This window comes from Lampris incognitus, chromosome 9 (genome assembly GCF_029633865.1).
Source record: "Lampris incognitus isolate fLamInc1 chromosome 9, fLamInc1.hap2, whole genome shotgun sequence".
NCBI classification, from domain to species: Eukaryota; Metazoa; Chordata; class Actinopteri; order Lampriformes; family Lampridae; genus Lampris; species Lampris incognitus.
Genome location: NC_079219.1, coordinates 20074454 through 20100907, shown reverse-complemented (window position 1 = coordinate 20100907; position 26454 = coordinate 20074454). Strand labels below are relative to the sequence as shown.

Below are 26454 nucleotides of genomic sequence, written 5' to 3'. Positions count from 1 at the left end.
CCAGCTGCATGTCTTCTGTCACCACATCCATAAACCTCCTCTTTGGCCTTCCTCTTTTCCTCTTCCCTGGCAGCTCCATATTCAGCATCCTTCTCCCAGTATACCCAGCATCTCTCCTCCACACATGTCTAAGCCATCTCAATCTTGCCTCTCTTGCTTTGTCTCCAAATCGTCCAACCTGGGTGGTTCCTCTAATATAATCGTTCCTAATCCTGTCCTTCTTCATTACTCCCAAAGAAAATCTTAGCATCTTCAACTCTGCCACCTCCAGCTCCACCTCCTGTCTTTTCTTCAGTGCCACTTTCTCCAAACCATATACATAGCTGGTCTCACAACCAACTTGTAAACCTTCCCTTTAACTCTTGCTGGTACCCTTCTGTCACAAACCACTCCTGACACTCTTCTCTATCCACTCCACTCTGCCTGCACTCTGTTCTTCATCTCTATTCTGCACTCCCTGTTACTTTGGACAGTTGACCCCAAGTATTTAAACTCATACTCTTTCGTCACCTCTACTCATTGCATCCTCACCATTCCACTGTCCTCCCTCTCATTCACATATAGGTATTCCGTCTTGCTCCTACTGACTTTAATTCCTCTTCTCTCCAGTGCATACCTACACCTCTCCAGGCTCTCCTCAACCTGCACCCTACTCTCGCTATAGATCACAATGTCATCCGCAAGCATCATAGTCCACGGAGACTCCTGTCTGATCTCATCTGTCAACCTGTCCATCACCATTGCAAACAAGAAGGGGCTTAGAGCATATCCTTGACATAATCCCACCTACACCTTGAACCCATCGGCCATTTCAATCGCACACCTCACCAGTGTCACACTTCCCTCATACATATCCTGCACCACTCCTACATACTTCTCTGCAACTCCCAACTTCCTCATACAATACCACACCTCCTCTCTCGGCACCCTGTCATATGCTTTCTCTAAATCCACAAAGACACAATGTAATTCCTTCTGACCTTCTCTATACTTCCCAATCAACACTCTCAAAGCAAACCTTATCTGTAGTGCTCTTTTGTGGCATGAAACTATACTGCTGCTCGCTAATTGTCACCTCTCCTCTTAACCTAGTTTCTATTACTCTTTTGCATATCTTCATGCTGTGGCTGATCAATTTTATACCTATGTAGTTGTTACAGTTCTGCATATCGCCCTTATTCTTGAAAATCGGTATCAGTATGCTTCTTCTCCCTTCCTCAGGCATCCTCTCACTTTCCAAGGTTATGTTAAACAATCTAGTTAAAAACTCCACTGCCATCTCTCCTAAACATCTCCATGCCTCCACAGGTATGTCATCAGGACCAATTGCCTTGCCACTCTTCATCCTTTTCATAGCTGCCCTCACTTCCTCCTTGCTAATTACATTACTTTACATTACAGTCATGTAGCCGACACTTTTATCCAAAGCAACTCACAGTAAGTGCGTTTAACGTGGGAAATCAAGAGAACTACTAGTCATCGGAGGTCATAAGTGCATCTTCTCTCTAAACAAGCATCTAAGAGCAAAACCAGTGCTAAAGTAAAAGCGCAAGAAAGGGATTTTTTTTAAAATTAGTGAATACAATAAGTGCTACAAGCAAGTAACAGGGTAGTAGTTCTTGAAGAGGTGAGTTTTCAACCTGCGCCGAAAGATGGGCAGTGACTCCACTGTCCTGACATCAGTGGGGAGTTCATTCCACCACTGTGGGGCCAGGACAGAAAAGAGACGTGACCGGTTTGATCTGCAGCAGGGGCCTCTGAGCGATGAGGCAACCAGGCGTCCCGAGGCAACAGAGCGAAGTGGTCGGGCGGGGGTGTAGGGCTTGACCATGGCCTGGAGATAGGAAGGAGCTGTTCCTTTCACTGCCCTGTAGGCTAGCACCAGAGTCTTAAACTGGATGCGAGTTGAATCCGGATCTGGGTTGAAAATCTTATCCATCATCGGCATATTTGATTTGGCAAAGATTTTATGCCAGATGCCCTTCCTGACACAACCCTCCCCATTCATCCTGGCTTGGGACCAGCACCAAGAATGCACTGGCTTATAAATCCTCAGTGGTTGGGTAGTGGCCTGGTCTGATGACTCACATTTTCTTTTACATCATGTGGAATGCCAGGTCCGTGTGCATTGTTTACCTGGGGAAGAGATTGTACCAGGATGCACTATGGGAAGAAGGCAAGCTGGCAGAGCCAGTGTGATGCTCTGGGCAATGTTCTGCTGGGAAACCTTGGGTCCTGGCATTCATGTGGATGTTACTTTGACATGTACCACCTACCTAAACATCATTGCAGACCAGGTACACCCCTTCATGGCAACAGTATTCTTTGATGGCATTGGCCTCTTTCAGCAGGATAATGCTCCCTGCCACATTGCACACATTGTTCAGGAATGGTTTGAGGAACATGACAAAGAGTTCAAGGTGTTACCTTGGCTGCTAAATTCCCCAGATCTCAATCTGATCGAGCAGCTGTGGGATCTGCTGGAAAAACAAGTCTGATCCATGGAGGCCCCACCTCACAACTTACAGGAATTAAAGGATCTGCTGCTAATGTCTTGTTACCAGATACCAGAGGACACCTCCAGAGGTCTTGTTGAGTCCATGCCTCGATGGGTCAGAGCTGTTTTGGTGGCACGAGGGGGACCTACACAGTTTTAGGCAGGTGGTTTTAATGTTTTGGCTGATTGGTGTAAACAGCTTGATAAAAACCCTAGTGAAATTCAGCCAAAATATTCTGTCGTCTGTTCAGTTTGCAACCAGCTGAGAAAGGCGGTGTAGTCTTTAACACATCATTCATTTCATCACATAGATATTTGATATATCATCCCAAGTAAATAGGGGCGATATATCACAATTCTATAAAATGGAAAATTCTCGTTGACCTTTGATTTATGGAGGTTGTTTCTGACTTAAGTTATGAATCAAATAAGTGCCTGTAAACATTGGTAAAATGTGTGTTATCACCTGCAACAATGTGTTTTACATTGTTACCTTAAACTATTATCATAATTGAATTTGCTGTAGATCTCCTCACAATTGCCTTTGTATAAATACATGTCTGACATCATCTTTGTTCTTTCCTCTTCCTCCACAGGAAGACAGTGCTCATGAGGTGTGTTTCATCATTTAAACCACTTTATTTTAATTTAAAGATACAATCCTACAGTTCATCAATTTTTTGAACTAACTGACACCACCTATGGTGATATAAGATCACTAATAATTAGTTTGACCACACTGAACCCCAAAGATCCCCCCTGAAATTAAACAGAGACATCGGTGCTGTTACGTTGGCACCTTCCCCATTGTCGAACAGACACATAAAACCTTGTTCTGCCATATCTGTGTTTTCACAACTTCACCTCTTCCTCAAATGTTGTCCCTAACTGCCTGATTCTACTGCATTTGGCTGCCATATTGAAGATATAAAAATAGACAGTGCCATATAATTTTTCTCTGGGAAGTCCGATTCAAGAGTAACCATTAAAATGAGCCAATGTGGGGGCGTCCGGGTGCCATAGCAGTCTATTCCGTTGCCTACCAACATGTGGATCGCCAGTTCAAATCCCTGTGTTACCTCCAGCTTGGTCAGGCATCCCTACAGACACAATTGGCCGTGTCTGCGGGTGGGAAGCCGGATATGGGTATGTGTCCTGGTTACTGCACTAGCACCTCCCCTAGTTGGTCAGGGCGCCTGTCCAGAGGGGAGGGGGAACTGGAGGGAATAGCGTGATCCCCCCACACACTACGTCCCCCTGGCGAAACTCTTCACTGTCAGATGAAAAGAAACGGCTGGTGACTTTACATGTATCGGAGGGGGCATGTGGTAGTCTGAGGCCCTCCCCAGATCAGCAGAGGGGGTAGAGCAGCGACTGGGATGGCTTGGAAGAGTGGGGTAATTGGCCAGATACAATTGGGGGGGGGGTGAGCCAGTGCAAAAATGCTCATGATTTGGATATTTTTGGATTAGCTATTGTCATTAACAGCCCAGAGGCTTCTTTGCGTGATGATCTTTAGGACTGTTAACTTGATGAGAATTCAAATGTTCTCCAAAAGTTAAGTTCAGAGATTGCATCAACAGCTGGAACTGTGGTTTAATTTCAAGAGTGTAAGACTTTTTTTTGTTTGTTTAAAAAATCTCACTAGGTGCTGAGCTAAATTCTTGTTGTTGACTTCAGAGAGTTTTGACTCTTACATTACTATGCACTGTTGTTTTCTTTTATGCTAGCAACCATTTTGCCCGAGCAGTTGTCTTATATTTTCCAGCATATATTCAGATTTCTTTCTTATGTGGGTTTGTTTGGGTAATTATTTTGGGACAACACTGTAGGCACGTCTTAAGACATTACATTAATTTGTCGATGAATAAAGATCTTGTGTCATCTGTTTAAAATATCTGGTTTACTGCGAAGACAGTAAAATGTCCTGGGTGTGAACAGTGGAGAGGTGTTCTCTGATTTTCTCTAACCATATTTGTTCTTATTCCCAACAGGAACTGGATGTAGAGGGTATTCTGGCCAAGCTGAAGAACAACCGTTACACTGTTCGTGATCAATGTAAGATAATGTTTGACTATTTCTACCCACGTGCCATCTCAGTTTAAAATGTTGCATTTGACTCATTCTAGGGGCTCAATTTATACACTGGTTTTGCTACACGTTAATGTTCTCAGTAGCCAGCATTACTCACTTTCACTACTGGTTTGAGTAGCTGGTTTTGCGTTCTGTGATGGAGTGATTTTGATATGAGAAAGCAACTTCATATTTGGACAGTGAAAACCAACTTTTATGCTGTCACCTGAAGACAGCGTTTGTTTCATGCATTAATTCAAATTCACATTCACGTTTATTGGCATAACGAATAGGTGCTTGTATTGCCAAAGCAGTCATTACAAACCGAACAAAAAAACTCAGAAAGAACATATACCGAACATGTACTTATACATAGACAGATACAAGGAATCAGAACATATACAGGTGCAGTATAAAAACCAGATTGGTAATTAGTTACCAGTAGTACTTATTAATTATTATCTAACTATTGTTATTATTATTATTATTAATTTTATTTTATTTATAGCAGTAGGATAGTTAGGACAACTATCTGTGCCCATGCATGTGCATTTATGAGTCTCTGTGAACTTGAGTGTGTGCATGTGTGTGTGTGTGTGCATGTGTGTCTGAGGTGGTCTTGGGCTTCTTTGTGTAAAAATTAGGAAATATGTGTGTGAATATGTGTATCATTCATTGTCCCTCAGATGGTGGCAAGTGAAAAGATATTGTGCAGCTATAGTACAGTTCTCTTTGTCTTCACCCAATAAGTAGGGTAGTTTACTGTGGTTTGGTACAGTGTCAAATTCGGGGTGTTTTTCTTCAAATTTTGGGAAGAAGCAATCACGGATTGATTAAAATGTTTTGCACTATGTTAAAAAGTGCAGCTCTATCTCAACTACGCTGTCTTTGCACTGCTGACACAGATGTTTGTCTCTTGGCAGCCAAGTTTTTTTTTGAGTCTGCCAGTTTCTATTGCTAAGTGGTGCTCACTGAGCCTGTATTTCATCAGTGTATTTCTCAAATTTGTTGCTTTTATTTTAGTTAGGTAATCTGCTAATGTATATTCTCTGTCTAGGGGCAAATAGTATTGCATCTTGCTTTGCGATTTTGTTTTGGATTGCCAATATTTGTAATAATTGTCTTTCAGGTTTGAGGAAATTTGTTTAAGCCAAATATGTTGTGTAGTCTGGACCTGGTCTTGTGCCTTTAAGATGTTAGTATATGTTAGTGGAACAAGGTGGCTGAAGACCAGGTTGGTACGAGAGTTCTTATCTTTGCTCAACTCTTGCCATTGCAAGGCTTTATAATGGAAAGAGTGTGGGTCACTGAATTTTAGGCGTTTCCAGAATTTGATTGCCCTTTTTTGAATTTTAATCAGAAGAGGATATTGGCCTAATTCTGCCCTGCATGCATTGTTTGTTGTGTGCCGATGGACTTTTGGGATGTTTTTGCAAAACTCAACATGCAGGATCTCAATTTGATGTTTTTCCCATTTATCTAGATCCTGACTTGCAAGTGGGCCACACAATTCACTGCCATAAAGGGCAGTTGGTTCTATCACTGGTGCAAATATTTTTCGTCAAATTCGGATTGGAATTTTAAAAGGAATCTGTCTTTTTATGGCAAGTAAAGCTCTGCATGCCTTGTCTCTTAGTTCATTCACTGCCATGTTGAATTTTCCTTTACAAATGATTCTAAAACCTAGGTAGGTGTAATCTAGTGTATGTTCAATTTCGTTTGGTCCTAATCTAAATATGTGCGGTCTAACCTGATATCTGGATCTTTTCTGAAAGATTAATATTTCAGTTTTGTTCATGTTAACTGCCAGGGCCCAGGTCTGGCAAAACTTTTGAAGAAGGTCTATTTGAATCTGAAGTCCTTCCTCCGTTGGTGAAAGAAGGACTAGGTCATCTGCATAGAGTAGGAATTTGACATCACTGTTGTGCAGAGTGAATCCAATTGCCATCAGTACTTATAAAGTCATTTTGGGTGCCTGTCTGTGCGTTTAGGTCTCCATAAACAAGAAAATTTCCCTGGGCCTGGAAATGGCTCATTTCTGTCTCTAATAATTGAATGTGTCTTCAGTGTAATAAGGAGATTCATAAGGGGGGACATACACTGCTCAAAAAAATAAAGGGAACACATAAGCAATGCAATGTAGCTCCAAGTCAATCACACTTTTGAGATATCAACCTGTCCAGTTAGGAAGCAACACTGATTTGTGAATCAATTTCACCTGTTGGTAAATTGTCTAATTTCCACCAGGTGGAAATTAGACAATTTGCAAGACAACCCCTATAAAAGGAATGAATTTGCAGGTGGTGGCCACAGACCATTTGCCTGTCCTCATCTTTTCTGGCCGATCTTTGGTTAGTTTTTCATTTTGCTAGTGCCCTCACCACTAGAGGTGGCATGAGGCGGTATCTGCAACCTACAGAAGTTGCTCAGGTAGTGCAGCTCATCCAGGATGGCACATCAATGCGTGCTGTGGCAAGAAGATTTGATGTGTCTCCCAGCACAGTGTCCAGAGCATGGAGGAGGTACCAGGAGACAGGCCAGTACACCAGGAGACATGGAGGGGGCCGCAGGAGGACAACAACCCCGCAGCAGGACCGCTATCTGGTCCTTTGTGCAAGGAGGAACAGGAGGAGCACTGCCGGAGCCCTACAAAACGACCTTCAACAGGCCACTAATGTGCAGGTTTCTGCTCAAACAGTGAGAAACAGAATTCATGGGGATGGTATGAGGGCCCGACGTCCACAATTGGGGCCTGTGCTCACAGCCCAACACCGTGCAGCCCGATTGACCTTTGCCAGAGAACATCTTGGTTGGCAGATTCGCCATTGGCGCCCTGTGCTCTTCACAGATGAGAGCAGGTTCACACTCAACACATGTGACGGATGTGAGAGAGTCTGGAGACGCTGTGGAGAACGTTCTGCTGCCTGCAACATCCTCCAGCATGACCGGTTTGGCAGTGGGTCAGTGATGGTCTGGGGAGGCATATCCTTGGAGGGCCGCACAGACCTCTACGTGCTAGCCAGAGGTACCATGACTGCCATTAGGTACCGGGATGAGATCCTCAGACCCATTGTCAGACCATATGCTGGTGCAGTGGGCCCTGGGTTCCTGCTCATGCATGACAATGCTCGTCCTCATGTGGCCAGAGTGTGTCAGCAGTTCCTGTATGTCAAGGGCATTGATGCTATGGACTGGCCTGCACGTTCCCCAGACCTGAATCCAATCGAGCACCTCTGGGACATCATGTCTCGTACCATCCGCCAACGCGATGTCACACCACAGACTGTCCAGGAGTTGACCGATGCCCTGATCCAGGTCTGGGAGGAGATCCCTCAGGAGACCATCCGTCGTCTCATCAGGAGCATGCCCAGACGTTGTAGGGAGTGCATACAGGCACGTGGAGGCCACACACACTACTGAGCCTCATTTTGAATCGTCTTGAAGAATTTCCACAGAAGTTGGATCAGCCTATGTTCTCATTTTCCACTTTGATTTTGAGTATGATTCTGAATCCAGACCTTAATGGGCTAATGATTTTGATTTCCATTGATCATGCTTAGGTTATTTTGCTCTAAACACATTCCTCTGTCTAATAAATAAAGATTTTCAGCTGAAATATTTCATTCATCGAGGTCTATATTGTGTTTTTAGGTGTTCCCTTTATTTTTTTGAGCAGTGTATATTGCACAGAGGAAGAGATCTTTTTGTGAGTTGGAGATTTCTTTCCTAATTTTTAGCCAGATATGATATTTGCTTGTTTTCATGACGCCGATGTGTCTGTCCAATTTTGATTTGTACCACATTACCAAACTTCCTGAGTTTCTTCCCTGCTGTACAGTGCTGAGTTTTTGTGAAGATACTACTATTTCTTTATAGTCTGGGGGACAGTGAGTTATTTTATCTTCTTGATGCCATGTTTCTAGTCATATCAGTATATCAATACCTTTAATGCTGGCCTGAAACTCTCCATTTGTACATTTCAGGCCAAAAGCTGATGAGCTCAGGCCCTGAATATTCCAAGTACTAATGGAAAGGGAGGCCATAGTAACAAATATTAACAATTAAATGTTCACAATGAGATAAACCTTTCAGAACATAAAACAGTAACAATACATTGTAAATAGATACATTAATCAAAAAATTTTTTTTTTTTGTTATAGTCTTAAATGAATTTAGAGCAGATGTACTGGAGCAGCTGTTTGATCTCGCCCATCTATAGTGATTCTTGTTCTTTCAGCGCCTCTGCATAGCTGTGCTCCAGTTTGGGGGTCTCTTTGTTGGGCTGAGTTGCGATGGGCTGAGTTGGTACCTGGAGATGGTGGTCCAGCCAGGTGGAGGAGGGGTGGTGGGTTGGAGGGTGGTGGTGGTGGGGTGTTTTGTATGGAGGGTAGCTGTCTAGTCTGGCAGGGGGGTGGGGGCGGTGATGGGCAGGTCCTGAGGGCCAGTGGACTGGTCTAGAGGGGGTGTGGACTGGTCTGGTTTGAAAGGGGGGTGGTGGGCTGGTCCTAGTGGATGGGGGTCTTGGCCTGCTCTGAATGTGGCAGGCTTGTGGACTCTTTTTGACTGAGGTGCTGGGTATTGGGGGTGATGTGTTGGTCCTGATGAATGGTGGACTGGGTGTTTTGGCCTGGTTGGTCTGTTGATTATGGTGCTGAACCTGATATATGTGGATGTCTCTTTTTCTGGGTGGTTATACACTGGTGTATTCCTATGGGGGGGGGGGCATGGCTGGGGGCTAGGGTGTTCATCTGTTGTTATCCTGCTGGAGCCTATCCCAGCAGTCATTGGGCAGCAGGCGGGGAGACACCCTGGACAGGCCGCCAGGCCATCACAGGGCCAGTAGTAATGATGATGTTATTTTGTTAGCTAGCTACCAGAGTTCCACAGTTCTTGAAAGGTCCGTTCTTGCCGTAAAAAGTAAGTTACACTGCTAGTTATGATGTATGAGGGTTCTCTTCTTCCTAACAGAGAACATAATAATAAAAAGTTTTCCTTACCCGTTTGAATTGTGTCTTTTCTTGTTAGCTCGTTAGCTAAGTTGCAAGCAGTTAGCGTTAGCTATCCTTTCTTTGGTGGTTTTGCCTGTTTTCCGGTTCCAAATTTGTACTCCTTTATTTTTTATTGATTTATTTTAGTCATGTAGTGCAGTTTGCTCTCGTTTTGGCCGTTTGAATCCTTGATCTGATCTCTTTGGCGTCATCTTGTGGATGGTAGTTCTGTAAATGCACTGAAGTTAGCTAGCTAGTGTAACCGGTTATTTTCTTGCCCGGTGCGGGATTCGATATGGGGTGTACTGCACCACAAAGTGACATCACAAACCGCTCGGCTGAAGGATCAGACCCGTGAGCGAGGGACTAACGTGTCTTATTAGTAGTTTACACTAGCTAGCTTGCCAAGTTATAAAATTGGTTTGTAGTGTAATTAATAAAATTAACGTTAGAAATACTAATTACTAATTCACCTTTTGGAGTTGTTACATTTGGTGGATTTTGAAAGGTTTAGCTAATTTTAAAACCAAAAAATAAAAAAATTGTCAAGATTTCAGGAGCTCATGTAATCCGTGCTCTCTGTCTGTCTGTCTCTGTCTGTCCATTATTCCTTTAACCTTATGGCCAATCATTAGAGCTGGAACAATAATATACACTGTTGTTTTAAAATTACAAAAAGTAGTTGAACATGGTGTTATGTTTGCTCTAATGTTGGAAGCCATCTTAAAATGTCTGTTTTACAAAATCTATGTGAGATTCAAACTCACAGTCACGTTTTCTTTCCCCCCATCTAGCCCTGAGTCTTCAGACAGCACAAATATTGTTGACTTTCAAGGATGTATCCTTTTTGAGTATGAGAAGCTTACTTTAAGGGGCGTCCGGGTAGTGTAGCGGTCTATTCTGTTGCCTACCAACACGGTTACCTCTGGCTTGGTCGTACGCCGTGTCTGCGGGTGGGAAGCGGGATGTGGGTATGTGTCCTGGTCGCTGCACTAGCGCCTCCTCTGGTCGATCGGGGCCCCATGCGCTCCGTCCCTCGGGCGAAACTCCTCACTGTCAGGTGAAAAGAAGTGGCTGGTGACTCCACTTGTATCGGAGGAGGCATATGGTAGTCTGCAGCCAGCAGAAGGGGTGGAGCAGCGACCGGGGTGGCTCGGAAGAGTGGGGTAATTGGCCGGGTACAATTGAGGAGAAAAAAAGGGGCGGGGGGAAGCCACAAAAAAAAAGCTTACTTTGGTCCTGCTCTGACCCTCTTTCGGGTTGTAGCTTTTAAAGTGTACAGTGTGTGAGCTTTTTACCTGTTGTGAAAGACACTTTGATACCAGGAACAATAAAACACACCACCCAAAGTTCCTATGTCTTAACTGTGTCTTCAGGCAGACCAGTCAGGTAAACTAGATGTGGTGGAGTTCCTCTCACTCAGTCACTACTTGGATGTTACCAGAAGGGAATATGTGGAGAGCTACGAGTGGAAGAATCATGGCCATGTCACCGAAGACCAGATGAAAACTGCTCTTCGTGTCCGCAGTAATAATATCCCATTTCTCAATAATCTGTGACAAATAATTGAGCAGTAATCGCACAGTTGTATTTATTGGATAATCAAATTATCTTTCCAATTTCTAGTAATGTAGAATGGCTGAAACTGTGTTATCTTAAACTTCATTTCTAATATCACTAATGGTGTGTAAAAATCAGTCTTGAAACTCAACATGTATAAAGCCATTCATTGTAACTTTGAAGTCCCATATTAGCTTTCCAATAACTTTAATGTATGAGCATTTCTACATTTAGCAGCATTTACAGATGGATAACTGTCTATGTGACAGATGTGGGTTGCTGGTGAAGCTCTAGGGGCTGTGCAGCAATTGAAACTGGAAGGCAGAAGTCTGGAGGTCTCCTCAGGTCACAGGCCTGGAATATTCATTAAAAGTAAAATTCGAAGTGGTAAAATTCATCACAGAAACATACCCCTTTCTGGCGTTCTTAGCCATTGGAAGTAAAAGACAATTAAAGGAGACCTCACTCCCAAACTACCTATTGATATTTCCTTTGTCTATCCAGTCCACAGAGCTCCTCACTATAGCTCTGTCCCCAACAAACCTGTGGATGGTTTTTTTCTTCTCCTCTTTCCCTCTAATGAGCTAACTGGCCTCACTTGTGTCCGGTTTGTCTTGAAAAAGACTGTTGTCCTCTTGGTGGGCTCTGAGTGGAGCTGACAGGAAGGTTTGTAGACACACTTCAGCACCAGTTCAGCTCCTCAATTAATTATTCTCTCTGTCCTGCAGAACTCAGCTTAGATGACGACGCTTTCTTAGTTCTGTGGCGCAGGTATGCCTCCCAAGGTGGGATCAAGTACGATGACTTCATTGCGGTCCTAACAAAGCTGAAGATCTTGAAAGGTAATATTTAGTAGACATAGATCAAAGAGAAGAGTTTCTTTTAATCAGAGTGTAGCTTGTTAATTATGTACAATTAAGTACAATGTGGCCATAGGCAGGCAGACTGCAACATCACACGTTGTGACAAGTAATCAGGCATTTGATGGTAAAATATCAAAAATGATTATTTAATAAAGCTACTACTACTACTACTACTACTACTGCTGTTACTTCTTTTGGCTGCTCCCTTTAGGGGTCCCCACAGTGGATCACCCGTTTCCATTTCTTCGTGTCCTCTGTATCTTCCTGTCACACCAGCTACCTACATGTCCTCTCTCACCACATCCATAAACCTCCTCTTTGGCCCCCCTCTTTTCCTCTTCTCTGGTAGCTCCATATTCAGCATCCTTCTCCCAATATACCCAGCATCTCTCCTCCACACATGTCCAAACCATCTCAATATTGCCTCTCTTGTGTTGTCTCCAGACCATCCAACCTGAGCTGTCCCTCTAATATACTCATTCCTAATCCTGTCCTTCTTTGTCACTCCCAGTGAAAATCTTAGCATCTTCAACTCTGTCCAATCCAGCTCCGCCTCCTGTCTTTTCATCAGTGCCGCCATCTCCAAACCATATAATATAGCTGGTCTCACAACCATATTGTCAACCTTCGCTTTAACTCTTGCTGGTACCGTTCTGTTGCAAATCACTCCTGACACTCTTCTCCACCCACTCCACCCTGCCTGTACTCTCTTCTTCACCTCTCTTCCGCACTCCCTGTTGCTTTGGACAGTTGACCCCAAGTATTTAAACTCATACTCTTTCATCACCTCTACTCCTTGCATCCTCACCATTCCACTGTCCTCCCTCTCATTCACGCATATGTGTTCCGTCTTGCTCCTACTGACTTTCATTCCTCTTTTCTCCAGTGCATACCTCCACCTCTCCAGGCTCTCTTCAACCTGCAACCTACTCTTGCCACAGATCACAATGTCATACGCAAACATCATCGTCCATGGAGACTCCTGCCTGATCTTGTCCGTCAACCTGTCCATCACCATTGCAAACAAGAAAGGGCTCAGAGCCGATCCTTGATGTAATCCCACTTCCACTTTGAACCCATCGGTCATTCCAACCATCACTCACCACTGTCACACTTCCCTCATACATATCCTGCACCACTCCTACATACTTCTCTGCAACTCCTGACTTCCTCATACAATACCACACCTCGTCTCTCGGTACCCTGTCATATGCTTTCTCTAAATCCACAAGTCTGGTTCGGTCCCAAGCCCGGATAAATGGGGAGGGTTGCATCAGGAAGAGCATCCGGTGTAAAATCTTTGCCAAATCAAATATAATAATGATAATAATAATAAATCAATCTTATGTAGTGCTTTTCTAACATTCAAAGTCACTTTACAACAATAAACAGGGTGAAACAACACAGCAGATAAACATAGCACAAACATACAGGGGTGGATGGGGGGGGTCTACGAGAGGGAGAAATGGCAGCTACACACAATTCCAGCAGTATTCTCTGACTTAAACGGATACAAAAGGACAAGAAAGAAAAAAAAACAACAGCACTGTGGATGTTGATTTTGTGTATGGGTTTACTCCCGTAGCCTATTCCTCCCCCGAGGTAACCAGTGGCACTATTTAACCCATAGCTGGGGGGCTGGTTCATGGGCATCAGGGAATATCCACACACCGGTGGGCCTGCGTATGGCATGTCTAGGGGCCAAACCTCCTCCGAGTCCCTTGTAGTTCAGCCAGGGTCCAAGGTGTACCCAGTTACCGTGTGTCACCACGAGGAGGCACTACATAGGGCTTGCTGTTGGAGAGGCTATGTACTGGCAGGGAGAGACTTGCGTGCTCCACTCTCCTATTCACATTTCTGCTAGCCAGCAGTGAAGGTTGAGAGTGAGAAGTGACAGGCACAGAACATTACACCAACACATTAGACGCTTCACAACAACCTGACTCCTTACAGAAGAATGTCAGACACACAAATATGCGGATCATAAATCAGATTGGTTAATATAGCAATAATTGATAATTACTTCTCTGTATTTGGCTGTGGGATTTGAGCCAAGGTATCCCATATGAAGTTCTGGAAGTGCAAATGTCTCCTTCTCAGGTGCTGTTTGGATCAGAAATTATTAATTATCAACTATACATTTTTTTTTCTGGATCCTGGTTGTATGTATGCAATATAATTCCACATAAAGTTGGGTAAATCTCTCCTCATTGAATTTGATTATTTCCTGATGACTGTATTTATTTTTCGCCAGCTCACCAAGGTCAGATTCATTGGTTATCACCACACCTTAAAACAATACTTGAACAAGAAAAAAAATTAATATTCTGAATGACATTTGTACTTTGGTTCACCTGAATTGTAAGTTCAGTGTACTTATATAAGGAGCTTGGAGTGAAATGTGACACCAACAGCCCTCTCCATTCTAGGAAATTCGAAAAAGTCATCTCTATGGGAAAAGTTTTGCCTAAAGTACTTTCATTCATTCATTCATTCATTCATTCATTCATTCATTCATTCATTCATTCATTCATTCATTCATTCATTCATTCATCAGCTGCTTCTCCAGGGTCGGGTCGCAGTGGCAGCAAGCTAAGCAGGGTACTCAAGATGTCCCTCTCCCCATCAATGCCCTCCAGCTCCTCCTGGGGGATCCCAAGGCATTCCCAGGCCAGATTTTACATTACACTTCCATTATTAAATTTCTGCTGATTCAAATCTCAACTAACCTCCTTGTGAGCCAGGACCCACCGCCCAAGAACAATCAGTGCGATCTTCTCACAAGACTTCTCTGGCTAAACTAGTGGAAAAACTCTAAAAGAGCAGACTCATTCTGTTAGTTCATTCATTCATTCATTCATTCATTCATTCATTCATTCATTCATTCATTCATTCATTCATCTTCAGCCGCTTCGCCGGGGTAGGGTCGCAGTTGCAGCAAGCTAAGTAGGGCACTCCAGATGTCCCTCTCCCCAGCAACACCCTCCTGCTCCTCCTGGGAGATCCCAAGGTGTTCCCAGGCCAGATTGGACATGTAGTCCCTCCAGCGAGTTCTGAGTCTACCCCGGGGTCTCCTCCCAGTTGGCTGTGCCCAGTAAACCTCCAACCTCCAACCACCTCAACTGGCTCCTTTCGACACGAAGGAGCAGCGGCTCTATTCTGAGCTCCCTCCGGATCTCCGAGCTCCTCACCCTATCTCTAAGGCTGAGCGCAGATACTGTACGGAGGAAACTTATTTCAGCCGCTTGTAGTTGCGATCTTACCCTTTCGGCTACAAAAATCTCATGATCATAGATGAGGGTTTAAATGAAGATTGACTGGTAAATTGAGAGCTTTGCCTTCAGGCTAGGCTCCCTCTTCACCACAAGGGTCCGGTACAACATCCACATTACTGCTGATGCTGCACCAATCTGCCTGTCAATTTCCCGCTCCACCCTACCCTCACTCATGAACAAGACCCCGAATTATTTGAACTCTTTCACTTGAAGCAACAACTCATCCCCAACCTGGAGGGAGCCATCCACCATTTTCCGGTAGAGAACCATGGCCTCAGACTTGGAGGTGCTGACTCTCATCCCAGCCATTTCACACTCAGCTGCAAACCGCTCCAGTGCACGCTGGAGGTCGCGTTCTGATGAAGCCAACAAAACCACATCATCTGCGAAGAGCAGAGATGCAATTCTGAGGTTCCCAAGATGGACACACTCCTCACCTTAGCTATGCCTTGAGATCCTGTCCATGAATATCACAAACAGAATCGGAGACAAGGGACAACCTTGGTGGAGTCCAACACCCACCAAAAACGTGTTTGACTTTGTGCTAAGAATGTGGACACAGCTCTCACTTTGGTAAAACAAAGACTGGATGGCTTGTAGCAAATGCCCCGGTACCCCATACTTCCGCAGTATCCCCCACAGAGTGCCCCGGGGTACATGGTCGTAAGCCTTCTCCAAGTCCACAAAACACATGTAGACTGGCTGGTCAAACTCCCATGCCCCCTTCAGCACTTCCGCAAGGGTAAAGAGTTGGTCCGTTGTTCCACGACCAGGACAGATTCCACATTGTTCCTCCTGGATCCGAGGTTCAGCAATCGATCGGAGCCTCCTTTCGAGCACCCTAAAGTAGACTTTCCCATGGAGGCTGAGCAATGTGATGCCCCGATAATTTGAGCACACCCTCCGGTCCCCCTTTTTGAATATGGGAACCACCACCCCAGTCTGCCACTCCACAGGTATTGTCCCCGACCTCCACACGACACTGAAGAGGCGTGTCAACCAAGACAGCCCAACAATGTCCAGAGCCTTCAGCATCTCAGGGCGAATCTCATCCACACCCGGCGCCTTGCCACTGAGGAGCTTTTTAACTACCTCAGAGACCTCTGCCAGGGATATGGACGGGGCTTCCCCTGAGTCTTCAGACTCTACCTCCTTCACTGAGGACGTGTTAGTCGGGTTCAGGAGCTCCTCAAAGTGTTCTTTCCACCGCTCGACAACATCCCCAGTCCGGGTCAACAATTCCCCTCCCCGGCTGAACGCAGCCTGAGTCAAGCCCTGCTTCCCCTTCCTGGGTCGCCGGAAAATTTGCCAGAACTTGCCTAAAGTCCTTAATCTCAAAAGTACAACTGGCATCAAAAATGTTAGTTAAAGCATAAATACACCTAAAATGTAAAAGTCAAATGGTTGAAACTCAGTCCGACTGTTTAAGTGCCAAAAAAGGACAAGGAATAATAATAGAGAAGTAAGACTAATTTTCAGACACTTAGTCTTAGTTTCTGACTTCCTGATTTTGACTATTGGGTTTCCTGTTCTAGAGCGTTTCCAGGACAACCAGATGAGTCTGCCCTGTGACTGTGAGGTTGCCAGCTTCTCCTTTAGCAAGGTGAGTGAACTGATCACATTGATCTTTCCCAGTATATATATAGTTTGACCTCTCTCTCAGTGAGAGCCATTTTAGGATGGTGGACCTGTCTAGAGAGTGAACGGTCCTATCACAGCTTTGAAATAAAAAGATACAAAAGAGACTACCTATTACAGATGTGATGCAGTGGATCTGTAAACAATAATGGCAGCAGTTTTAAGCTAACTGAAATAAAACAACGTGATACACTTTTAAACTATAATTTAATCTTCTTTGATGTGTTTAACGCAATAAAACTATCATTTACTACTGCTGTGGTGTAAAGTTGTAATGCCTGGAAAGCATGTCCTGTTCCCTGGTAGTACATGTGGCGATTATTGTTAAAATGAGGTTTAGATGCAATATTTTGATAAGGCAAGATTTTCAGCTTTACGTTTTGGTTAAGATAAGGTTTTGCTGCTGTGTGCTCTTTAGGTAAGGGTTACGGTTGACTTATAGTGTACATTGCAGAAGTGCAAGTGATGATGCTGTTGTCTACTAGCCAGAGATGGGACAATTGTTCCATCAATTAAATTTTACATTACACTTCCATTATTAAATTTCTGCTGATTCAAATCTCAACTAACCTCCTTGTGAGCCAGGACCCACCGCCCAAGAACAATCAGTGCGATCTTCTCACAAGACTTCTCTGGCTAAACTAGTGGAAAAACTCTAAAAGAGCAGACTCATTCTGTTAGTTCATTCATTCATTCATTCATTCATTCATTCATTCATTCATTCATTCATTCATTCATTCATTCATTCATTCATTCATTCATTCATCTTCAGCCGCTTCGCTGGGGTAGGGTCGCAGTGGCAGCAAGCTAAGTAGGGCACTCCAGATGTCCCTCTCCCCAGCAACACCCTCCTGCTCCTCCTGGGAGATCCCAAGGTGTTCCCAGGCCAGATTGGACATGTAGTCCCTCCAGCGAGTTCTGAGTCTACCCCAGGGTCTCCTCCCAGTTGGCTGTGCCCAGTAAACCTCCAACCTCCAACCACCTCAACTGGCTCCTTTCGACACGAAGGAGCAGCGGCTCTATTCTGAGCTCCCTCCGGATCTCCGAGCTCCTCACCCTATCTCTAAGGCTGAGCGCAGATACTATACGGAGGAAACTTATTTCAGCTGCTTGTAGTTGCGATCTTACCCTTTCGGCTACAAAAATCTCATGATCATAGATGAGGGTTTAAATGAAGATTGACAGGTAAATTGAGAGCTTTGCCTTCAGGCTCAGCTCCCTCTTCACCACAAGGGTCCGGTACAACATCCACATTACTGCTGATGCTGCACCAATCTGCCTGTCAATTTCCCGCTCCACCCTACCCTCACTCATGAACAAGACCCCGAATTACTTGAACTCTTTCACTTGAAGCAACAACTCATCCCCAACCCGGAGGGAGCCATCCACCATTTTCCGGTAGAGAACCATGGCCTCAGACTTGGAGGTGCTGACTCTCATCTTAGCCATTTCACACTCAGCTGTAAATCACCCCAGTGTGCGTTGGAGGTCGCATTCTGATGAAGCCAACAAAACCACATCATCTGTGAAGAGCCGAAATGCAATTCTGAGGTTCCCAAAATGGACACACTCCTCACCTTGGCTGCGCCTTGAGATCCTGTCCATGAATATCACAAACAGAATCGGAGACAAGGGACAACCTTGCCGGAGTCTAACACCCACCGAAAATGTATTTGACTTTGTGCTGAGAATGCAGACACAGCTCTCACTTTGGTTATACAAGGACCGGATGGCTTGTAGCAAATGCCCCGGTACCCCATACTCCCAGAGTACCCTCCACAGAGTGCCCCAGGGTACACAGATGTAAGCCTTCTTCAAGTCCATAAAACACATGTAGATGCTTCCGCGACTGCCAAAGCGGCAGCCCTTCTGGCCTCCCGGTACCTATTTGCTGCTTCAGGAGACCCCTGGGCCAACCAAGTCCGAAAGGCCTCCTTCTTCAGCCTGACAGCTTCCCTCACCGCTGGTGTCCACCAATGGGTTCTTAGGTTGCTGCCTCGACAGGCACCGATGACCTTATGACCACAGCTCCTGCCTGCCGCATCTGCAATAGAGGCTATGAACATGGCCCACTCAGACTCCATTTCCACAGCCTTCCTCGGAATACAGGAGAACTTCTTCCGGAGGTGGGAGTTTCAGACCTCACAGACAGGGGCCTCTGCCAGACGTTCCCAGTTCACCCTCACTACACGTTTGGGTTTGCTGGGTCTGTCCAGCAGCCTTCCCTGCCATCTGATCCAACTCATCACCAGGTGGTGATCAGTTGACAGCTCTGTTCCTCTCTTCACCCGAGTGTCCAAAACATATGGCCGCAGATCTGATGACACGACCACAAAGTCTATCATCAATCTTTGGCCTAAGTCGTTCTGGTACCAAGTACACTTATGAACTACCTTATGTTCGAACATGGTGTTTGTTGTGGCCAATCCATGACTCGCACAGAAGTCCAATAACAAGGCACCGCTCGAGTTCAGATCGGGAGGCTGTTCCTCCCAATCATGCTCCTCCAGGTTTCTCCATCATTGCCCACGTGAGCGTTGAAGTCCCCCAGCAGAACTACAGAGTCTCAAGGCAGAGCCCTATCCAGGACACCACCCAAAGACTCCAAGAAGGCGAGATACTCCAAACTGCTATTTGGCGCATAAGCACACACAACAATCAGAGCCTTCCCCCCAGTGACTCGCAGTCATATAGAGGTGACTCTCTCATTCCCCGGGGAGAACTCCAACATGGCAGTGCTCAACCGGGGACTTGTCAGTATCCCCACACCTGCCCGGCACCTGTCACCAGGAGTTTGGTACTAGATCCCATGCTATGTGTGTAGGTGAGCCCAACTATATCTAGTTGGTACCTCTCCACCTCCCATACCAGCTCAGGCTCTTTCCCTGCCTTAGAGGTGACATTTCATGTCGTGAGAACAAATCTGCGATGCCAGAAGTCAGCACGCCCCAGTCCCCGCCTTTGCCTGCCGCCCGACCTGTATCACACCCTACCCCAATGCTCATCCCCGCGTTTGGTGGGTCCACGTGGTGGTGGCTCCATGTTGTTTTTTTCGGGCTGGGCCCGACCAGGCCCCATGGGCCAAGGCCTGGCCACCAGATGCTTGTCGGCGAGCTTTCTTCCCAGGTCTGGCTCCAGGAAGGGACCCCGGTTTCCCTTTTCTGGGTGAGGTGCTGTAACTCTGCTGGTGTAATTTCATTGGGTTTTTTAGGAATCGCTCTTAGTCTGGCCCCTCCCCTGGGACCAATTATCCTTGGGAGACTCTACCAGGGGCTAATGCCCCTGACAACACAGCTCCCAGGATTACTGAGACACAGAAACCCCTCCACCACGTTAAGGTGGCGATTCTCGGGGGGGGGGGGGGCGTTCTCCATTCTGTTAGTATATCTAATAAAAGCCTCCTGTTACAAGTTATACCAATGTTAGAAAAACTTGTGAAAATTATTCCTTTTGTATTTAAATTATGCCGCTACACTGTCAGTATTTAACAGTGGCTGTCTACTTATGGTACTGTCCCCAATCCTAAAATCAAGTTTAAGCGATGGCCAAGCCCTCAAACTCTGTTTTAGTACACCTGAGGAAACAGACAGGCTATCTCTCTATCTTATATGTTAAAGAGTAACTTAACCCTAGACCATTTTGAGTGAGGTTGCTGACATCTGCAGGTTAATAACATGGCAGGCTGGGCTTGGTACTCTGTGATGTTAGCATAGCAGGATAAACATAGCTGCAGGTAATAACATTAATAATGGGTTTGTTGGATGTAGCTGTATTAAAGAACCAACACTGACAGTACTATTGCCAATTGTTAGTGCTGGCTCTGTCTGTCTCTCTGTCTGTCAATGCTGATAGATGTGCTGTCACAACCAAATAGGGTTAAGTTACTCTTTAAAATATCAATCTCAGGGGCGTCCATGTGGCATGGCCGTTGCCTACCAACACAGGGATCGCGAGTTCGAATCCCCGTGTTGCCTCCGGATTGGTCGGGCATCTCTACAGACACAATTGGCCGTGCCTGCAGGTGGGAAGTTAGATGTGGGTCTGTTTCCTGGGTGCTGCACTAGTGCCTCCTCTGGTCGGCCGGGGCGCCTCTTCGAAGGGGGGGGGGGCTGGGGGGAATAGCGTGATCCTCCCACACACTATGTCCCCCTGGTGAAACTCCTCACTGTCAGGTGAAAAGAAGCGGCTGGCGACTCCACATGTATTGGAGGAAGCATGTGGTAGTCTGCAGCGCTCCCCCGGATTGGCAGAGGGGGTGGAGCAGCGACCGGGATGGCCTGGAAGAGTGGGGTAATTGGGCAGTTGCAGTTGGGGAGAAAAAGGGGGGGGGGTAAAAAAAATCATGCAAGGAGGTCCTGGGTTCGAACCCCGGGGTTGTCCAAACTTTGGGGGGGAGGTCATCCCAGGTCGTCCTCTGTGTGGAGTTAGAGGGCATTTCCAGTCGCTGTTTTACTGTGTATCTACTTCGTGTCTCCCGGTTTTTGGACTGTCTTTGCCTTAAACAACTGCTTTTGGATTTTGGATCTTGCTTACCTAATTGTTTGGCTTTGACCTATGCCTGGCTTGAGACGAGCTAAGAACACAGACTTCAAATAGAGAGACGATGAAACCGGCAAGCTTGCTAAGCCTAGCTAGTTTCAATATTGAGTTTGCATGTTCTCTCCATGTCTGTGGTAGGGTGCTCCCGTTTCCCCCACCATCAAAAGAAACATGCATGTTAGGGTTTATACTGCAGTGTGTGCCTCTGACCAAGGCAATGGGAAAAGAACTGGAGTTGGTCTCCAGGCATTGCATGAAGGCTGCAGCCCACTGCTCCTAGCTACACAGATCACAGCTAGGATGGCTTAATTTGCAGTAACTGAATTTCCCCAAGGGGATTAATAAAGGAAACTTAAATCTTAATCTTAAACTTAATTGGTCGTTCTGTTGTAGTTGTTGTTTATTGTTGTTTTTATTTTTTATGTTGATGTAATTTTTCTGTTTTTCAGTTTATCAAATCAACTATAATGTGACACCATCATGTGCCCCTCAAGAAGTGAAGTACGCTGGAACACAGGAAGCATATCATTTTATAAAATAGGCTAAACATCATCAGCAGTGCCTTCAGCACAAACTTTGGAAACCACTATATGGTTAAATTTACTCACTTTCTTTATTGTCAAACTTTTATTATTTTACATACTTTCAGCGCTGAAAATGGTTGCGGGTATGGTCAGATGGAATATTGTATGCATGTCTAATTTTAGTTATGATGTTCTTTTCTCAAGTGTTTTCTGGTCTTGTGTACTGTCCTCAGTTTACTAAATCTACTAAGTGTATTAGGACTCTGTCTTTTCTGCCTCTGTCATCAGCATCATCAGTTGGCTCAATTTACGATCACCCTTTTATACATTTTATGTGACATTAAGTGTTTTAATTTCTATGGGGCGTCCGGGTAGCGTAGCAGTCTATTCCGCTGCCTGCCAACATGGGGATCCCGGTTCGAATCCCCGTGTTGCCTCCGGCTTGGTCAGACTTCCCTACAGACAAAATTAGCCGTGTTTGCGGGTGGGAAGCCGAATGTGGGTATGTCTCCTGGTCACTGCACTAGTGCCTCCTCTGGTCGGTTGGGGCGCCTGTTCGGGGGGGAGGGGGAACTGGGGGGAATAGCGTGATCCTCCCATGCGCTACGTTCCCCTGGCGAAACTCCTCACTTTCAGGTGAAAAGAAACGGCTGGCGACTCCACATGTATCGGAGGAGGCATGGGGTAGTCTGCAGCCCAGCCCTCCCCAGATCGGCAGAGGGGGTGGAGCAGTGACTGGGACAGCCCAGGAGAGTGGGGTAATTGGCCGGATACAGTTGGGGAGAAAAGGGTCTGTTTTAATTTGTGGTAGAAGAATGATTGGTTGACCACGTTCTAAACAATTTGATGATTCCCACACTAGACTTGATGTATTGGCTGCTGTGCAATCTCTTGTTGGAACCATGAGGTTATGTTCTTAGGCATCTTGCTTTCTTTTCATTGTTTTTATTTTATTTTCAAATATGTTTTGTAATTTTGTGTTCTTTTGAAGAAAACTTCTCCGACTAAGTCACATTGGAGCGACCTGATGGTCAAGTGTTTTGTGATGCTGTCCAGGAGGGTCTCGAGCAAGACACTTAGATATGTTGCACACTGAGATAACTGCTCCAAGGATACTGTGATTAGTTGGTTGGCCCTGCTGCCCCCCAACCTGAGGGTGAACAGTTTTCCACTTGGGGAATAAAAAAAAATTTGCATTAATTCAAATAAACTGAGTGTTTTTGCTTGTGTGTATTCTTACGTCGACTACACCAAAATAACAAATTCAGACTGTAACGTGCATGGATAAGTAGACACGTTGGTCCTTGACTAACGGGTCGGACCCTTTAGTCGACTGGTTAACGTTGTCGCTTGCGGTGCAGGAGATACGGTTTCGCGTCCCGGCTGTGGTGACGGTATCTCGGACTGTCCCCCGAATTCGCTACATTGGTGTCAGACGTGGGATGGAGCGACCGTAAGGCCATCGGAAGCGTAGGCGCCCTGAGGCGTGAAGAAGCTGATATGCTTAAGCGCGGGGACGCGCTTCCCGAAGGAGGGGGGTAGTGTAACGTGCATGGATAAGTAGACACGTTGGTCCTTGACTAACGGGGCGGACCCTTTAGTCGACTGGTTAACGTTGTCGCTTGCGGTGCAGGAGGTACGGGTTCGCGTCCCGGCTGTGGTGACGGTATCTCGGACTACCCCCCGAATTCGCTACAAGACTAAAAATTGATACAAATCCAAAATATAGCAAGAGAAAGATATAGGTCAATATGCCAACAATATGCGCAACAAGTACTGTAGTAGACATTTGGCCATTAGGCATGCTTTACTAGGGCAGTGGTTTTCAAACTAGTCCTCATCGACCCACAGTAACCTTCTGCTGGGCTATTCCTCCATGGCTCTATGATTCTATGACATGGTCCATGATTCTATGGCTTCATCAGTAGGGTTTGGCACCGAGAACCGGTTCCAAAGGAATCGTTAAGAATTTCAAATGTCGATTCTGCCTATCGGTTCCCAAATCAATGTAACTCGCGCTAAAGTTGATTTCATTTTCCGTGGTGGCGGCATGCAGCTTCCGTAGTTTCCGCTTCCGCAAGTTAAATGTGCGCCATCATGGACCAGGGCAAGCGGCGGTCGAAAGTGCGGCTTCATGGTTGTATACTATTTTTGTTCACTTGAAAACGAGGGCCAAGATGGCGCTCTGAGCGGTGACGTTTTCGTGAGCTCTGCAAACCTAATTGTTTTTTTAACTAAATACGGTGAACAAGGACTTTATTTGCGCCTATTGGACAATTACTACTCACCCGCAACTTTTGCTGACACCAACAAACCAAAATGAGCAAACTTGAGAAAAGAAAGAACGAACCTAGGAAGTCTACAGCTAACATCAGCCCCGCTAGCAAGCCTGCTAACGTTAGCCAACCCAAGAAGTCAACTTGGACACCTGATAAGCCTGCTGACGGTAAACATACTTTTCTCGACTCCATGCATGACTATCTCGAAGCGGTACCCGAACCACCACAATTTGCCCTGATGGAAGAAGACTTTCCTTCGCTTCCTCTCACACCATGTTGCTCTCCTGCCGGTAAGCTAAGAAAAGTTGGGGACGCGGAGACAACTACTGTTCTCTCCCAGCTCTCGTCTCTTACTAGCCTGATTAACTCGAGGTCGGATACGCTGGAAAAAATGTTCAGTGGCAACACCACAGTGATCTCCGAGGTGAAAATGGCAGTTCCAAGAGAACACTAAACAAATCACAGCCGTGAAAGATTCATTTGATGCTGTATGTGCTGAGATAAATGATATGAAGGACAGAGTTGTCAACGTTGAATCACAGCTTGAAAAATACAAGGCATACGCTGAAACACAGGAGAAGCGGATCTCTCACCTGGAGAGCTATTCACGTCGTTGGCATTTAAAACTATACGGCTTGGCCGAGAAGGAGAAGCAAGACTTGCGGCAAGAGGTTAGCCAGGTGTGCCAGTCTGTTTTACCGGAGGCGAAGGATAAACTACCAGACGTGGTGGATACGGTGCACCGCCTCGGTCCTAAGAAACCCAGCACCAACCAACCCAGAGGCGTCATCATGCAGTTCACATCCAGGGTCCACCGTGATGCTGTCTGGCGGGCCGCAAAGAAGTCAGCCTTCCTGAAAGACAACAACTTAAAGCTGGCAGAGGATCTGTCAGCTGATGACCGCGACCGGAGAAACCGACTCTGGCCAGCCGTGGATAAAGCACGCAAGGAAAATAAGTTAGCGTTTTTCGTCGGGGGACGCGCGTTCGTGAATGGGAAAGACATATTTCCACCTCAGTGACGTTTTCTGAGGCAGCACAAGGTACAAACTGAAGTAATAAACGGTTCAACTGCCTTCTATTCATCTCTTACATTGACTGCTCTTTTTTCTTGTTACTTGATATTAGGTGCAATTGCACTCAAAAGCTAACCAGGTTTAAGCTGCCATATATTTCTCAGTTATTTATAATTTGAATATGCGCTTTATTTTAAGCACTCATGCATACATTGAGTATTGTGTGAGTTGAACAGCAGCTATTTTTGTTGGACTATTTAAAACGAGTGAGAGATTTCACTTTTTGCCTTCAAAACACACACACTCACATGAAGTGAGCTATATGTTACTTTGGCTGTATTTTATTATAAATACGTTTTGTTATGGCTCAAGTTCACTGGTCCTTCATCCAGGGTTTGCAGTTCTCACCTTCAACAGTACTCTCACAAGTGACCACAAGTTCTCAATTTAACCACTTCTTCACTTATTTCGTCTAAGCTTTCACTTATTTGTCCTTTTTTCTTTTTTCTTTCCTTGCTCTATCCTTATGTCGTTGTCTATTATCTCTTTAAATGTGAGAGGTTTAAGAAGTAATGTGAAACGTAAAGCCATATTTTTATATTGTAAGCAGTTTGGCACAGATTTTTGCTTTATACAAGAGTCCCACTCAATTGAGCAAGACAAGTGTTTCTGGAGGTCGCAGTGGGGAAATGATTTGTGGTTGTCCCATGGTACAGAGCGTTCTGCTGGTGTTTGTATACTGAAAAACAGATTTAATGGAAAAATCTTAATCTCTGACTGTGATAAAGACGGTCATTATATTATTCTGATACTTGAGGTTGGACACTCTATCTATATTTTAGGCAATGTATATGGATTTAACAGTCAAACAGAGAATAATCTTTATTTTGACAGGTTGGAAGAGCGTTTACTGCACTGGCTGTCCAAATATCCAGGTTCTTTTATAATCTTTGGTGGAGACTTTAATGTTGTATTTGATAATTGCATGGATAGGTGGCCTTCTAGGGGTTTAGACTTCTCTAACTCGCATGTAAAGTTGTTTGCACAAAGATTTGATTTATTAGATTCATGGAGGGATTCTCATCCAGCTCAAAGAGCATACACATGGTGCAATAAGACACAAACCAGTCACTCACGGATTGATTATTGGCGTATTTCAAAAGACTTGAAAGAAGTTAAAACTGACATTTTTCCTACGCCGC

General features: G+C 45.2%; 1 protein-coding gene across 1 annotated transcript in view; it reads left to right on the top strand.

Moving 5' to 3' along the window:
- The window catches only part of LOC130117990 (uncharacterized), a 33247-nt gene extending 10090 nt beyond the window's left edge, over nucleotides 1–23157 (top strand). Inside the window, exons 4-10 of the mRNA XM_056286279.1 lie at nucleotides 3094–3111; nucleotides 4492–4555; nucleotides 10353–10396; nucleotides 10935–11085; nucleotides 11847–11960; nucleotides 16792–16859; nucleotides 21883–23157. Of these exons, the coding sequence (XP_056142254.1) occupies nucleotides 3094–3111; nucleotides 4492–4555; nucleotides 10353–10396; nucleotides 10935–11085; nucleotides 11847–11960; nucleotides 16792–16859; nucleotides 21883–21906 (483 nt within the window). The 3' untranslated portion in view covers nucleotides 21907–23157. The remainder of the gene's footprint in view (nucleotides 1–3093; nucleotides 3112–4491; nucleotides 4556–10352; nucleotides 10397–10934; nucleotides 11086–11846; nucleotides 11961–16791; nucleotides 16860–21882) is intronic.
- Nucleotides 23158–26454: the final 3297 nt, after the last annotated feature.